Source organism: Spinacia oleracea, chromosome 3, assembly GCF_020520425.1.
Source record: "Spinacia oleracea cultivar Varoflay chromosome 3, BTI_SOV_V1, whole genome shotgun sequence".
Classification (NCBI taxonomy): domain Eukaryota; kingdom Viridiplantae; phylum Streptophyta; class Magnoliopsida; order Caryophyllales; family Amaranthaceae; genus Spinacia; species Spinacia oleracea.
Genome location: NC_079489.1, coordinates 125062006 through 125077482, shown reverse-complemented (window position 1 = coordinate 125077482; position 15477 = coordinate 125062006). Strand labels below are relative to the sequence as shown.

General features: G+C 36.6%; 3 protein-coding genes across 3 annotated transcripts; 2 read left to right on the top strand and 1 right to left on the bottom strand.

Annotated features, from left to right (window-relative positions):
* Window positions 1-954: 954 nt before the first annotated feature.
* On the top strand, window positions 955-6991 carry LOC110791963 (receptor-like cytosolic serine/threonine-protein kinase RBK1). Its single transcript, XM_021996731.2, has 8 exons — window positions 955-1335; window positions 1477-1977; window positions 5168-5428; window positions 5540-5694; window positions 5795-5874; window positions 5972-6113; window positions 6264-6413; window positions 6510-6991. The coding sequence occupies exons 1-8, from the start codon at window positions 1323-1325 to the stop codon at window positions 6672-6674; spliced, it is 1467 nt and encodes a 488-aa protein (XP_021852423.2). The 5' UTR covers window positions 955-1322; the 3' UTR covers window positions 6675-6991.
* Window positions 6992-7654: 663 nt separating this feature from the next.
* LOC110791964 (uncharacterized) lies at window positions 7655-8707 on the top strand. Its single transcript, XM_021996732.2, has one exon. It carries the CDS (start codon window positions 7905-7907, stop codon window positions 8547-8549), a length of 645 nt encoding a protein of 214 aa, XP_021852424.2. The 5' UTR covers window positions 7655-7904; the 3' UTR covers window positions 8550-8707.
* Window positions 8708-9256: 549 nt separating this feature from the next.
* Window positions 9257-15203, bottom strand: LOC110791961 (AP2-like ethylene-responsive transcription factor AIL6). Its single transcript, XM_021996730.2, has 9 exons — window positions 14607-15203; window positions 13863-14520; window positions 13689-13771; window positions 10997-11005; window positions 10788-10876; window positions 10592-10665; window positions 10447-10497; window positions 10290-10366; window positions 9257-10197 (listed from the first exon to the last, which is right to left on the bottom strand). The coding sequence occupies exons 1-9, from the start codon at window positions 14770-14772 to the stop codon at window positions 9713-9715; spliced, it is 1692 nt and encodes a 563-aa protein (XP_021852422.1). The 5' UTR covers window positions 14773-15203; the 3' UTR covers window positions 9257-9712.
* Between the last annotated feature and the right edge of the window lie 274 nt (window positions 15204-15477).

Genomic DNA, 15477 nt, shown 5'->3' with positions numbered 1-15477 from the left:
TTAAATTTAAATTCTTAAACAATGTACATTATCCACATTTTTTTATAGTTGATTTCCTTGGAAGAAGTGAAATTCTTCCTTGGATTTATCATTTCCCTTATGTTTATTCGCTTGCATAATGTTTTTATTTTTATCCAAAATCTGACATTGGAAAAGTGTGAAAGATTTAATGCCATAATGGGAAAATGTAAAAGATTAAATGTTCAAATGAATTTAATTGGTTAAATTAATCACTTGATACAAGTTTGAAGAATATCAAGGGCATTTATGTAATAATATAAAATGAAACATTCTCAACATAAAAGAGTAATACAGAATATATAAAAGAACAAAAAGAGACAGAAATATTAGGTTACAAGTTCGAAGAGTGACAACAAAATATTACGGAGTACGTTGTAATAGTACCTTTTTTTTTTTGGGGGGGTTAAAAATAAAATTTGTAGATCCCTCCCAAAGGCAAATAATCGGATAGGTAAAACATGTTCGATAATTTCAGCCTAAAATATCTTGAATAAGATTAGTCTTTGAGTTGAAATACTACAGAATATCGTGAATAAGATTAGTCTTTTAGTGGAAGTATAGAAAAGGTTACTAAGAAATTGAATAAGACTAATCGGATTATACAATATTTTATTGTGAGTCATATTTAGTAGTTAATCTTAATCAAAACATGCACATTGCACACCATAGGCGTCTAAACCAACCAGGTTATGGCATAGTAGTTATAGTAAAGTTTGACAAATATACAATAAGTTACATGATCGAATTTCCTCCCTTTTATTTATAATTTATATTGCCTTAATTAAGAAAAACCATAATAGAAGTGGGTGATGGTTTTTTCCAAGCCCAAAGTATTACAGAAAAAACCAAACACACGAATATAGAAGAAAAAACAAAATTAAAGAGAGAAAAAAGGTGCAAAAATTTGGATGAATATTCAGAATATATATAGAGTAGCAATAAACATAAAAAGAGAGTAAAAAGGGTATATATATAGCAAAACCAAATCCAAATCATCATAAGTTGAACTACTTTCCCTCCCTTCCCCTGTTATTCCCAAGAATAACCACCCTCACAAGATATACTCTTTCTTTCTTTCTTTCTTAAGCATCATTTTGCCTCTTTTTTATTCCCATTCCCTGTTTTTTCCTTCTTCTTCTTCTTCTTCTTCTTCTTCTTCTTCTTCTTCCTGGGCTATCTCAAACATTCTATGACGTGAATTAAGGAATCCTCCATTTCTAAGGGCTCTCTTTTCATTCTCCTGAAACCCCATACATAACTGCAGCCGGCCTGCAGGGAGAGCTCTTAGATTTTCGACCGAAATGACCATCCCAGGTAATAAAGTTTCCGACTAAACCAAAATCAATCATATAATACATCAACTTTTTGTTAATACAAGGATTTCATGATTATATTCTATAATGAAAAACAGGGGTGTTCTGTATTTGATTTATTATTTTGTTTCATGAATTACAGAAGAAGAAATTCAAAAAACCCAGAAGAACCCAGAAACAGAATTTGAAAATGAATTCAATAAATTGGGAATTAAAACGAGTGAACCATCTCCAAGAGGTGTGCTGGAAATCCCAATTTCAGATGGCTCCTCTGTTTCAGATAGTCCAACAAGCAGCAGCAGTAGCAGCAGTTGCAATTCTTCTTCCACTGAAAAACCATCTTCCCCTAAAACGACGAGCGGAGGAGGAGGAGGAGCATTATTCAAGCCATTAAGTTATGGAGTTCAATTTAAAGGGTTTATTGATATAATGAAGAGAAAATCTGGGGTAAAAAGGCTTTCCAACACCACTATTAATCTACTGAGTAACTATGATCTTTCTGCCAAGAGTCTCCGTAAAAAATTGGCTAGAATTCGCAGCGCGGAGGCAAGTATTGATTGCGGTCTTTTTTCGGCGGCTAAGCCTTCTTGGAGGAATTTTAAGTATTCAGAGCTTGCAGTTGCAACAGACCATTTTAGTCCTGGTAAGAACTTCAATCCCCCTTTTAACATGGCAAACTAAAGTTTCTTGGATTAAATTTTCATCTTCATGAAACTATCTAGTTTTCTTTTATGTTATTAACTTAGCTAGTATCACCTCCGTCTTGTTCCAATATACGACTTAAAACGTAAATATCTCTAATTACGTTTAAAATTACAAAAAGTTCATATTTCAATAACATAGATCGAAATGAATCCAACAAAACCGCATGTGATTATATTTCTAATAGGCTAATGAGAATTCATGGTCAAAGTTTTTACAGTTTGACCAAACAATTGCGAGGCAATCTTGTAGTGACGGATGGAGTATTTCTTAATCCTATATTAGTGTTGGAAAATTATTTATCATATTTTAGAAGATACTACGTAAATATAAGTTTTCGATGCATAATTACACAACAATGTGTAGGAGGGGACTCGGACGCTAGACTTGTATGTTAGTCATCTTTCCTTCCGTATACTTGATGAGTTCTCTCTCTAGTAACCAATTTTTTTGGAACATGATGTCATTTTGATTTCAGCATATGGTAAAATTGGTTATGTTTGCCTAATTTTAATGACATTGATTTGGATAATTGATGATTTTGGTTCAAGTCCATTGAGAGGGAAAGTGTGACTTGTTGTATGTTTATGTGCCTAATTAGTGACGTTGTTATTGACAAAAAGTTAAACTGAGTGCACTTTTGACCAGCAGACTTCACGACCAAACTATTAAAAGCCGTCTGAAGCGTAGTCATTTTGGGCAGGCCTCCTTTAGTCATTGATAATCACGCGAGACAAACGGTTGAACTAAAACCTCGTTTAATACAAGCTTCTATAACCAGTTAACAGTAACTAACTAACTAACTAACTATATAATGATCTTGTATTCTTGTGCATACTTTTACCCAAAAAAAAAATACTCTTTATAAATACATGAAAGTTGGTATCATAGCCAATTTCCGAGATCATATAATTTAGCACATATCGGTGACCAAATACAATCCTAGAACATTATTATCAGTTATGTATTGACCTAGTGGTTAAGATAGATACCTTGTGCGCAATTAAAAGCACATGTTTAATCCCCTCTCTGACTCTCTCTCTCTTTTACAATTTATATTGCGTTTATGACTCATTTGCAACTAAAAAGAAACAATCTTAGAATGTTAAGTGGAGTAACATTGTAGGATTAACTTTTAGTTAGAGTAAGTTTTCTGGCAACTTTAGCTAAAATATGTGGCAATAAAATGGAGTATTGGTACAACAGCACATGATAATTGATTACAGTTTGACTAATAAAATAAATTTATGGTTTACTGGTATTACTGTATTTTGCAATAAAGGCAGAAGTAAAAGCATTGCTAATTAGCACAGAACTGGTCCTTATATCAGGGTTGCTTGTGATCCTACGCTTGTTTAAGACTGGGAAGAATACTCAGAATAGTAGTAATGGCGTAGCAGCAAGCTTGTTAAAGACGTCAATGGCGGTGGGTTCCATTAAGCATAACTAGTGTCTACAAGTCTTAAATAAGGTGCATATTTGAAGGGAAAGGGTAAACGGTTTATAAACTCTCAGATTAAGAGAAAAGTCATTCTCTCAAATTACGATTTGGTTGTTGGGATTGACCCATCATTGATTATTCATGTCCCATGTCATGTAACCTTTTTATACAAGTGTCCTCTGTGAACTTCATTCTTATCCTCATAAAGCTAATTCATACTCACTTCGTCTCTCATGGTTTGACTCTGCACCAAAAATACTTTATTAAGAGTTTGGTTTGGTTCAAGTAAATGGAGAAAGACAAAAGTGGTAGAACCAAATATATTTTATGTGAGAGTAAAGTTTTGATCTCATGATCAGTTTTAATATTGTGGTAATTTTTTAAAGACGGACCAAACCGGCAAACAGGGCAAACAAAAAGGGACCGACGGGTGTAACATACTAAAGCGTCTAAAGCTATAACAAAAACTCACCCACCACGTAGTCTTAAGTAGTTGACCCACAGGGGTCAACTTCTGTTATTTTGTTCCAGGTTCAGGATGCAGTAATTGCTTTTTGTTAAATGTAAAGAATGACACTATATTGTCCACATCTTACCTTACAACCACACACCAAAACTAATAACTACTCCGTATAGGTTTTAAGGGGTTGGGTCAATCTCCATCCGGATCTTTCCCGTTGGTGAAATTAAAAATATGACCATTCTGTTAAATCATTTGCGGATTTGGACAAAACATAGTTCGGGTCATTATTTTCGTCTATTGGGTCAAGCAATCAAGAATCTTATGTTAGTCTCACCTTTTTTGTTGGATCAACAGGGTAGAGTTTGACTCTTTGAACTTTTACGTTTCCGGATTGGACATTCAGGGGGAGTTTTGTTCACCTTAAAAAAAGTAAGTTTCAGGTCCAATAAGTTCAGATCAGATAAGTTGAATAGAATGCACCCTCAGTAAGGTTTTAGGATCTATACCCACCGCAGACCACGCAGTATATCTATACACCGCGGTCAATTACTAGAAGTGTATATCAAAAAAGAAACGAAATGGCAAGAGAAGGGGAAGAGACTATTATGGTATGTGTTCACAAATTATGATTAGTCATTTGGTGGTGGGATGTAAACATAGATTGGGTCATTTTCATTTTGTTAACAATGAGTCTTTTGATTAGTTTGTGGGTTGGGAGACATAATATGGGCACATCAGGTCTTGTTATACCAGCAGATATGCACAAGCAGGTAGAAGAGTGCTTAAAAACTACTCCAACTAGACTTAATTATCCTGCAACTTCAGTTACTAGTTCACACTTCAAATTATATCAAATCAATATGACAATTAGTTTCAGACAGAGAGTATCATTTTCATAAATATGGGGTATAGCCATACTCCAATCCACATGTCCTTAGCTGGATACGCACATTTTGTTGGCTTCACTGCCTACATGGTGCTTGTACACTATCAAGTACGGAGTACTACATACCTAAGCTTCCATCTCCAAGTTGAGGAAAGTATGGACAAGGTGGGTTGAGGTGAAACCCACATTGATAACGATGAGAGTACGAAAGCAGAGACACAAGAAGGATTTAAAAATGTCACCGCAGAATTTTTATAAACTGATATAATTTTACTGATGTCATGACCGTATCACAATCATAATTTTACTGAATTATTTACATGCTTCTAAAACTTTGGCAGGGAGGTTACTAGGGAAAGGGGGGCATGCAGAAGTGTACGAAGGGTGTTTACCTGACGGTACACTTGTAGCTGTGAAGAGACTGACGAAGAAGGGAGAAACGGAAGATGAGGAGAGAACTGCTGATTTCTTATCAGAGCTTGGAATCATTGCCCATGTTGACCATCCAAACAGTGCTAGGCTTGTTGGATTTGGCGTTGAAGGTGGCCTTTACTTGGTTCTTCAGTTTGCTAGGAACGGCAGTGTTGAGTCTTGTCTTCAAGGTGCCAATTTACATTCACCTATGACACAGTTTTACAGTCATTATCAGTATACATACTTTTCAGGAAAACAGTATTTTATATAATTAAGAGAGTAAGCCTAAAAAAATGCAGGACCCTCAGGAGGTTTGGATTGGACGACAAGGATCAAGGTAGCTGTAGGAGTGGCAGAAGGATTAAGTTACCTCCATCACACTTGCCAGAGGCGAATAATTCACCGAGATATCAAAGCCTCAAATATACTCCTTGATGAAGACTATGAGCCATTGGTGACCGTCTATTTTCACTACAAATTTCCTTCTAGTTCATGTTTCAACTAACTAACTAAACTTTTTTCTTTTGCATTTGGCTGAAAATTTGGACACACAGATATCTGATTTCGGTCTAGCAAAATGGCTCCCTGAAAAATGGCTTCACCATGTAGTGTATCCTATTGAGGGCACATTTGGGTAAACACTAATATCCGCAGCAAGTTTATCCTCTCTTTTAATTTTAGCTCACTACTGTTTTGGTAAATCTGCATTTTCTTGTCTTGGAAACTATCAGCTATCTGGCTCCAGAATACTTCATGCATGGCATTGCTGATGAGAAGACAGATGTATTTGCATATGGTGTGCTCTTATTGGAAATCATAACAGGCCGTCATGCTGTTGCTGTTGGCTCCAGTCGACAAAGCCTCGTGATGTGGGTATGTTAGTCCGAATCTTCCTTTTGCCTTCAAAGGATTCAACCACAAAATCAGAGATTTCTTACTAAGTGACTCCTCAACAATGATGTCTAAAGTACCATGCATTTATGTGTTCTTCTTAGAATTCTTAGACTTCTGTTTTCCCGTCAGGCAAAACCTTACCTTGAGTCACGGAACATTAAGGAAATAGCAGACCCGAAATTGGGTGACAATTATGACACAGAGGAAATGGAACGTGCAATGGCAATAGCTTCAATGTGCATTCATCATACACCTAGCAACCGCCCCTTCATGAACGAAGTAACTATCTTTTCTTCTATCCTCTTCCTCCCTAAGTTGTGTATAAATCCATTGTAATGCTAAATAATATATCCTTGGTTTTGGATTGTGATGAAGGTTGTGGAGCTACTTCAGGGAGAGGGTACAGCGTTAGTTGAACAGATACAGGAGAAGTCGGTATCCCAAAGATCGGTTATGCTGGACGCTTGTGACTTGGAAAACTACACTTGCTCGAACTACCTCCAGGATCTCAATCGACATAAGGAACTAATCATGGAGTGATGTCCCTCTCGAGTTTTCTTTTTGTCTTTGGTTATCCCTCTTTTGTTTTTTTTCTTTTCTATGGGATGATACTGATGCTGCAAATAAGTAATTTGCTGGGCATCTAAGGCTATATTCCTTCAATTCCTAGGTTGTTGAGTTTAAATATTAAACTAACACACCATTGTGAAGTCTAGAGGTTATAAGTCTATGGTTGTCATAAAGTAGAAAAGTTCAAGGTCTCGCGTCCATCACTCAAGAGGAAAGAAATATTGTATGGGTTAGTTTGGGAATCTAAGGATTTGTACAGATCAATAGGTATTGGTTTTTCAGTGAGACTCCTTCATACTTTTTCCAGAAACAAAGAAACTCTACATGAATCTAAAACCTGGAAAACAGTAATGACTCAAGGTTAAGATTAATTTTGATGTATGGCGAGGAATATAGGATAATGCAGGCTTTAAATGGTGTCATTCAACATGCATATACGGAAAGAAATTGGTCACACCAGATGTGATACACTAATACTCATCCAGAAGACATGAAATAACTTCGCCTTCACCAAAGTCGCCTTTTCGACATCTTCTCTAAGCAATTGTAGTATCAAGTTATCATAGTTCCATAACTCAAAACTTGATCCTTAAGTTTTATTTTTTTCTATGATCTACGAAACTATACCACATGTTACAAAGAGAAGGATACAAAGATCGTGTAAAACTTACCATAAGCAAACAGTTTTGAGAAACATTAGGCTTTTAAGTGTTGATAATATGTCAGAATTTCTCATAATCTAAGACTTGACTTGAACTTGTGACCACCTTAGTACGATTAGTACCCTCCAACTATTTACTTCACCAAAAACGCTTCTAAAAATGTAAATGTATAACAAATTGATCCGATTTTAACAAGTAAACATGAGTACTACGTATTAGATTTAGACGCGAGCTTTATTTGGCTGAACAGAAGTGAAGTCAAAAGAACATGGGTTGAGGGTCTTAATCTATTACGGATTTAAAAAATGATCCAAATTTTTTTTAAACAACCTTTTCCAACCTATTGCACTGATAAAATTAAATAGTGAAATAGAAATTGCAAATTGAGGAAAAAAAAGGATGAAAACCATGAAATTGAGCATGTAAAGATGAAAAAATCAGAATGATGCGCCACAAAAAGTGTACAAATTAAATAGGCACCCCACTGGGTTACCTGAAGAATCTCAGCTTCAGGAGCATAATCTTACAAAAATCGAAGATGCAAATGCTGTCATCAGAAACAGTGATTCAGATAGCCTTTCTACTTCTAACCCTAGCTATCTTCCTCGTCATCTACAATCTTCCGAAGAAAGCCTTCTCGAAGCTTCGATCTAACAGCCGCGCCGCCTCTCAAGCGAACCGCCACTTCCTCAACGGCGCGCAGCTACTCAGCCGTGCTAGATCCACGCGCCACCGAGCTAATGCCGAATCCTTAGCCAAACACGCCGTCGCTGAAGCTGACATAGCTCTCTCTCTCCTCCCTCGCGATGCCGCCTCACTGATCCTTCGTGCCCTGGCGCTCGACGTCCTCGGCCGCCGAACATCGGCGCTCCGGTCTCTCGACGCCGCGCTTTCACCGCCGACATCGAAGTCTCTCTCCGGGAGAGAGAGGGGGGATGCGCTGGTGAAGCGAGCCGAGTTACAATTGGCTGTGAATCGGAGGAGAAGAATTGACTCGGCATTGTCGGACCTGGTTGAAGCGGTGAGTCTGACTCGGGATAATCCGAAGGGGTTTTGTTTATTGGGCCAGTGCTATGAGATTAAAGGCATGAAAGAGGAGGCTTGTGAAGCTTTTCGAGAGGCCCTAAAAGTTGAGCCCGAATCCACTGTGGCCCGTGAAGGTTTGGACAGACTGAAGTCATGAACTCGTAACCCATTTATTGTTAACTTTTGGTGTCCTAATTTTGTGTTGGATTTTCCTTGGAAATTAAATGATACTTCACCATATGCTGTTTCTGTTAATTTTATGCTTTGTATGTTGTTTAAACATATTTTCTTTGTTTAGAAATTTTAATCAGCATAGCCACAAAGACCCGTAATTAACAGTGATGTAAACGAGATACTATCCACAATTTTGAGATTGCTTGCTGAATCCTCTCTGTTATGTTAACTGTAGTGCAATCAACCATAATGATTTGGACATGATGAAATCCGTAGTTCTAATATTGATGTTAAGTTATATTATTTGAACTTATATAGTTATATGGAGTTATAAATTGATTATTTAAATTATATTATATGCACTTACAATGTATTTATAACATCTTTTATTCGACTTATTTTGTCTGGACTTGTATGAACTTCTTTAATCATATAATGAAAAAAAACTATTTTAACTGAAATAAACTTATTTGAATATAAAACTGAAATGAACTGAACTAAAAATAATCCAACAAATCACACCTGATGGCTGATGCAAGATGTTATGTTAATGTAGTGTAATCGACCTCCTACAGTTTTTCCATTTCACTGTAATGTGCTTGAACAGAAGCTCATTTCTCCTGTGGACTTTGATATGCATCATGCATGCTAAGAAATTAATGATAAAGTTCATATGGAAGACAGATGAAATGAACTAGAAAAGATAAACTTTTTTTCCTTTTTTCCTTTTTTTTCTGGAAGTCATTTTTGCACGACCCATTTCACCAATCTCGCGATTGAGCTATTGAAATAAAGCTATACATACACAAAATTTCCAGTATTTGCCTCTAGTTTCTACCAACTCTCAAAACGAAACCCGGGATTTCTACTATCATCAGCCTTTGTCAAAAGGTTAATCGCTACACTAGGAGGCTAAATGGGTCAGATACTAAGATCAAAACATAATAAATGTTGGGTCAGCTGATATGGAAATGATAGGGAAAACCTGTTAATAGGAGAGAGAGACATCTCTGGGATTCAAAATTAGCTTTCTCTTTAATCAATAGCCACTAACTTAAGCTGAACTAATACCTAAAAACCTAAAACCTTCTAATTAACCTCCCACCACTACCCCATTAGTTGATCATCACCTATTCACCTAGCTTGTTAATATGATTGATGAGGCCATATGTAAAACTCTGCTGGTGTCTGTGGCATCAGCGACATCATTTGCGACACCCCTACTCCCGAACCATAACCCTCAGATGAGACAACCGCTTGATGATGGGGTCCACCATTGGAATTCAGGTGGTGGAATAAGTTCTGGTGGAAGATGGCTGTTGCAGTATCATATGGCATTGCACATGAGATAGGAGGAACTGATTGGATAGCAGAAAAGTTGATGGTGCTACCTGTACCACCACTACTTCCGTTGCTAGAATGTGATTGTTGTTGGTCTAGGCGGAGTGATGGTTTCTGATCAGCAGCCTCTGTAGCAAGCTTCAACCGCTTGGCGGCCCCACCAATAGGAAGATTGCTGTTAAGGATTGCTTCCACGTCATATCGATTCATCTCGAAGTTGGTGACTGCATTCACACCCCTGAACTTGATAGCTGCTATGTCATAGGCCTCGGCTGCTTCCTCTTCGGTTGCTGTTAACATTATCACAAGTTGAGATGAGATTTCAGTTAACAGAAAGATTATTAAGGAATACAGCATTGTAAAAAAGGGATTTTTAACATACCAAATGTTCCGAGATACAAATCTTTGTTGCCAGCAACACGGCCTATCCTTGCTTGCCATCGCCCTTGCTGATGATGCCTGCATATATACATTGTTAATTCATTGAAATGACTAGGCATATTGACATAAACACGAAGATGATTGAACGGTATATAGACCTTGTAACACCCCGGTAAATGGATGCGCCCCTAGAGAAACCACTACTTTTCCTGCATAATTTTACATCAAGACATCACATCAGAAATGCTAGTTGTATAAGCTGGACTCTGAGATTAACAACAAAGTAAAGGGTGCGGGTTCAACCTTCGGAGTGAAGCGATGAATTCTTGCTTGGTAACATGTTTCATATCCTCTAATTCTGTGGTGTAACTAGATATCTGCATGGAAACACATAATTACACCAATAGTTAGCAATTTTGATAGGTTTAAGTAACTTTCTAATTCTAATACGGAGTAGTGTAATTAGTATAACTTGAATTCGAAAGGATTGAGAAATTACCGGGAAGTTGGTGGTGGCGGTGGGGCCCCAGTACTTTAGAGCTGCCAAGTCGTAAGACCTAGCTGCCTTATCTTCTTTATCATACCCACCTGGAAAATATTGCACATATTTCTTGTTTATCATTTTGCTAATTAATCTTATGCATTTACTCTGCCATTTTTCGCATTTTCATCCAATGACAAAGTGAACGTACGATAAAAAAAACTCACCTAAATAGACTGCAATATATGGTAAGCCGATCACCAAAAGTTCCGCAAATCATGTCAAAAAAAGAAAAAAAAACGTCAAGGCTTGAAAAAACTCATAGCAAAAACCACAATATAATATCCTGACAAAATAAATTAATAGACTCGGTTAAGTAGTTAACGACAGTAACTCAAATAATCGTATGAAACAACAAGTGTACATTTATGTATTATCTTTCGCCGTGCAACGTGTGGACATGAACCAACTACAAAAAGTCGGGGTAACTAGTACGTAATACCATCTTCGTCACACGGTCACAGTGTCTCAAACAACACAGACAAAGTACAGCAAACAAGGAAATCAACACACAAAAATTAAACCACCCCACCAAAGTATTATTATCATGTAAAATATAGCATTACAGTGTATAAACTAGAGAAAAGTTGCGGCCTAATTTGTGGGCTAGTGTTTTTAGTGTAGGTACATGAAAGGCTTCTTTGGTGGGTTGGTCAAAGCTATAGATTGGACCGTCTCTATCCAAACGGTGCATAAGACTAATTAAAGTATTTTGAAAACAAACAAAAAGAAAAAGTAAAAAAGCATAGAAGTGGGAGGGAAGGGAAGGGAAGGGAAGGGAATGCGGGTGAAATTTTTAGCAGTATGTTTTCAGACTTTGGTTTTAACAAAGTGAATGACAAAAAGCTACACGATTAGAAAATACTTTTGCCACCACAAACTCTTTCTTTGTTTCTCTTTTCTTTACATGTGGAACCACTCTTAGCTAAGTCCCATCACAATCGGGGTGCTATTTTTTTTATACAACTACATCAAAATTAATACTCTGTATTAACATGTATGGAATACTTAGTTCTTCGTATTAGTTACTAGAGTATGTCAATTGATGAACTAAAATAAAATCATACGGAGTACTCCGTATCAACAGTTCTCAGTGCTCTACTTACAACGTGGTGTGTCATAATCAGTTTCCTATGTCAATGGATGAACTAAATTAAACTAAGTTTTCGCGTTTGGAAGTGGTCTATGGAGGGTTTCATACTTAACAACCTTCTTTAGACGTGTTCACATTTCTGAGCATGAAAAACGTTCACGTCTTTATTTTGTTTTTCGTAGTACAGAAAAAATGTACGTCGACACAAATCTCCTCCTTCAATGAATATAAATTGTTACCTAAATTAATTTCACCGTAAGACCCTATATGAATATTCCGTATAAAGATCTCAGTCACCCGTAAATACCATTATAGGATTTGGAACAGAGAGAATACGAGTTACGGATTGTATTGCAGGTGGGTATACAAGGAACTTAATAGAATGGTACAAATAAGCAAATATGTATAAAATGTAGCATTGTACCAGCTGGCAGTGGCACGTTTACAACTTTAACTTTCGGGCTGACCAAAACAAACCACACCCCCAAAGTAAAAACAAAAACAAAAAAAAAGAGATAGAGAAGACAGAAATGAAAGAAAGCTAAAAACCCAGATTAAAGCAGAGAGGAAAGAGAGTGTAGCAAAATGGCGGCACATTTCTGAATTCTGACGGATGACTTCAACAGTGAATTGAAATGAAATGAAAGCAAGGTCTCAGTTTTTTGGGGGAGAAGTTGCAGTATACTGTACACAGTACTTGTGGTACTCACACTGTACAACTAATTTTACATTTTTCCATTTTTAAAAAAAATCAAAAATAAACCTACTGCTGTACTGCATACGTATGCTACTGTATCACTTACTGTATACGCAGTGTATCAAATCAATCATAATTTTTAAAAAGGCAGTAAGCTTTTATTTTGATTGATTTACTCCACAATTTTAGATACTTCTACTAGGAGTAATAACATTTTTATATGTACCTTACATTTAATCTCTCATTATTAATTTATTATTGCATGCATCTTTGATCTTTCCATTCCATCACAAAATTATCACTCACTAATTACTTTTGGGAGTTTAAATTAATTAAAAGGGGAGTAATTTTTCAAATTTGTAACATTGTTTTTTCCCTCCATTCCAACTTTTTTTTGGTCCACTTCAAAATATTGGTGGTCATTTACAAATATCGATGCATATTTGTAGGAGTATTGGTCAATTTTGAATAACTATTGGAGTATACAATAAATCCGTAATTAACATGTACTCCTATTTGGTACTCCGTATGTGCATAACGTTAAAACTTTAGAAGACAACCATTTTTATTTTACTGCTCGAGACTCGAGAGTTGAGAAAAATAACTTAGGAAGAACTGTAAAAGACTACTCGTATAAGAAATGAAATAATCGTGCATATTATATTATTACTCCATAATTTGTACTAAGTATTATCCAACTACTTAACTAAAGTTTATTCAATCCACATATTACTCGACAACTAAAATAATCAGCACTATTACGAGTAATATTTTTACGATTTGAAATATCTGCGGGGGTATCGTTATTTGGAAAATGCATTAACTAATACGGAGTACTAATCTGTATTTTTTTTTAAATGGTTAATAGGAAATGGATTGAGTTTAATCATTCAGCTCCTAAATACAAGTAATAAATCAACATGTTTATCAATAAATTCAATTTGATTAAATGAACTGAGACTAATTATTTTTTAAAATGGTTAATAGGAAATGAATTAAGTTTAATCATTTATTCAACTGAGAGTAATTAAATACGAAGTATTTTCAAAAGAAAGTGGAGATGAATTACCTTGACGCCCTTTTCTGGCTTGCCCTTCTCTTCTACAGCTGTTATCCCACAGATGTGCTTCATACCGTCCCGTCCATCTATGCCTGTTAACAATTTTTAAAAATTAAAATTAACCGTTTACATTTCCAAAATGAAAATAAATTTATTATTTTAAAAAAAAAAAAAAGAAATTACCTCGTAACACCTCTGTAAATGGAGGTCCTCTGACCAAAAGTATCAGAAATCTTCTTAATACTATTATTATCAGTATCTACAGCAACTATTGATTTTTCTGCAGTTTGTGGAACTACAGAAAGCGACAAACTCCCGCCATTGTTGCTGTTGTTGTTGTTAGCGGTGTAACTCGGGACCAACTCGGTCTGAGTCGACTCAACAGAATGCCCCAAAAACTCAGCCCCACTTCCACCGCACCCAAGATGAGTCGCCGTCGAGTCATCCACCTCAGAGCCGGAGTTCGCAGAGAACGCGGCTTGAAATCCGGCTGAAGATGTCATCGTTTTCAGATCTTGCTGTTGATGTTGCTGGTGGTGGTGGTGGTGGTTGTTTGTGAAGTAGTCCGGGGTCGAGCTTTGGTGTTGTGGGTCGTAGAAATGAGTCAACTGAGAAGATGAGTCCTGAGTTGTTGTCTCGTTATGACTGTTATACGACGCCGTATTGTTGTTGTTGTTGTTGTTGTTATTGTGATGATGATCACCGCCAAAGAAATCCTCGAGTTTCGGCACCGTTGATGAAGTTGAATGGTGGTGGTGTTGTTGGTTGTTGTTATCCTCTATCTGCTGGTCCAGCACATAGTCGGTGTACATCCCCATTCCCGGCTTCTGATTCCCCCAATCTGTCCAAAACAAAATCACACGTACCCATTAATAAAACACACACCAAAAACAAAAGAAACAAAAGAAAAACATAGATAGTACATACCGGTGGTGTAGAAAGGGTCAAGATAGTAATTATGACTAGGAGAAGAGTTGGAAATGGAAGAAGGGAGAATCTGGGGAGTTTGGTGATGATGGGAAGAAGCCAACATTTCCATAGGAGAGAGAGAAAATGAGAGCCAGTTACTTGCTGAAGCTGCTGCGGGGGCCATATTTTGCTATTGTTAGTAAGTTCTACTAGATACTAAGCACTGTTGCCGTGAATGTATATATATAGTCAGATAGCGGCACTAATAAGGGTTGAGTGAGTTCAATTGAATCATTCGAATGAGAATGAGAACGAGGGAATTCAAGAAGCCGTTACGGTCAAAGAATGCAGCAAAAGTATATATATTTTCTACTTTGTTGTTGTTGTTGTTTAGAGGGGAGAAAAACGCGATACGAACGAAGAAATATAATAAATGACGAAATGGAGTCAGAGTGTTTCGAAGGGATAATGAATGTAACATGCAACGAATTAAACACGGAGTTTATGGATGCATGAAGATGAAAACGAAAACTAGACAAGGGATCGAAAATGGAATGTAGTGAAAAGAGAGAGAAAACGGAAAGGAGAAAGAAAAGAAAAGAAAAGAAAAGAAAAGAAAGGAAAGAGAGAGTTGAGAGATGTGGAGGGTTATAAGGGGGTGAAACTGCGGTTTAGGGTGCCAACCGTCGTCAATACACTGAGACAGATACACACGCACATACGTACGTACGTATCTATACGACTACCGATTCCAATATACGGAGTATACATACTGTCTATATTCTTCGATTCAAACTCAGGAATTTGGGGACTGCTTAATAATGTTGGTAAAATCAATAATGTTGGTAAAACCATAGTCCACCTTCTAAATTGCGTGATAAAATAAGTG

What these genes read in the sequence shown, in the direction of transcription:
- LOC110791963 (XM_021996731.2), top strand. An exon ending in ATGAAGACTATGAGCCATTG is followed by an intron (nt 5,695 to 5,794) that starts GTGACCGTCTAT and finishes TTGGACACACAG; the next exon opens with ATATCTGATTTCGGTCTAGC. An exon ending in GACAAAGCCTCGTGATGTGG is followed by an intron (nt 6,114 to 6,263) that starts GTATGTTAGTCC and finishes TTTTCCCGTCAG; the next exon opens with GCAAAACCTTACCTTGAGTC.
- LOC110791964 (XM_021996732.2), top strand. Translation starts at nt 7,905, where the DNA reads ATGCAAATGCTGTCATCAGAAACAGTGATTCAGATAGCCTTTCTACTT.
- LOC110791961 (XM_021996730.2), bottom strand. Translation starts at nt 14,772, where the DNA reads ATGGCCCCCGCAGCAGCTTCAGCAAGTAACTGGCTCTCATTTTCTCTC. An exon ending in CCGCCACCACCAACTTCCCG is followed by an intron (nt 10,666 to 10,787) that starts GTAATTTCTCAA and finishes GTTTCCATGCAG; the next exon opens with ATATCTAGTTACACCACAGA. An exon ending in TTTGTATCTCGGAACATTTG is followed by an intron (nt 10,198 to 10,289) that starts GTATGTTAAAAA and finishes TAATGTTAACAG; the next exon opens with CAACCGAAGAGGAAGCAGCC.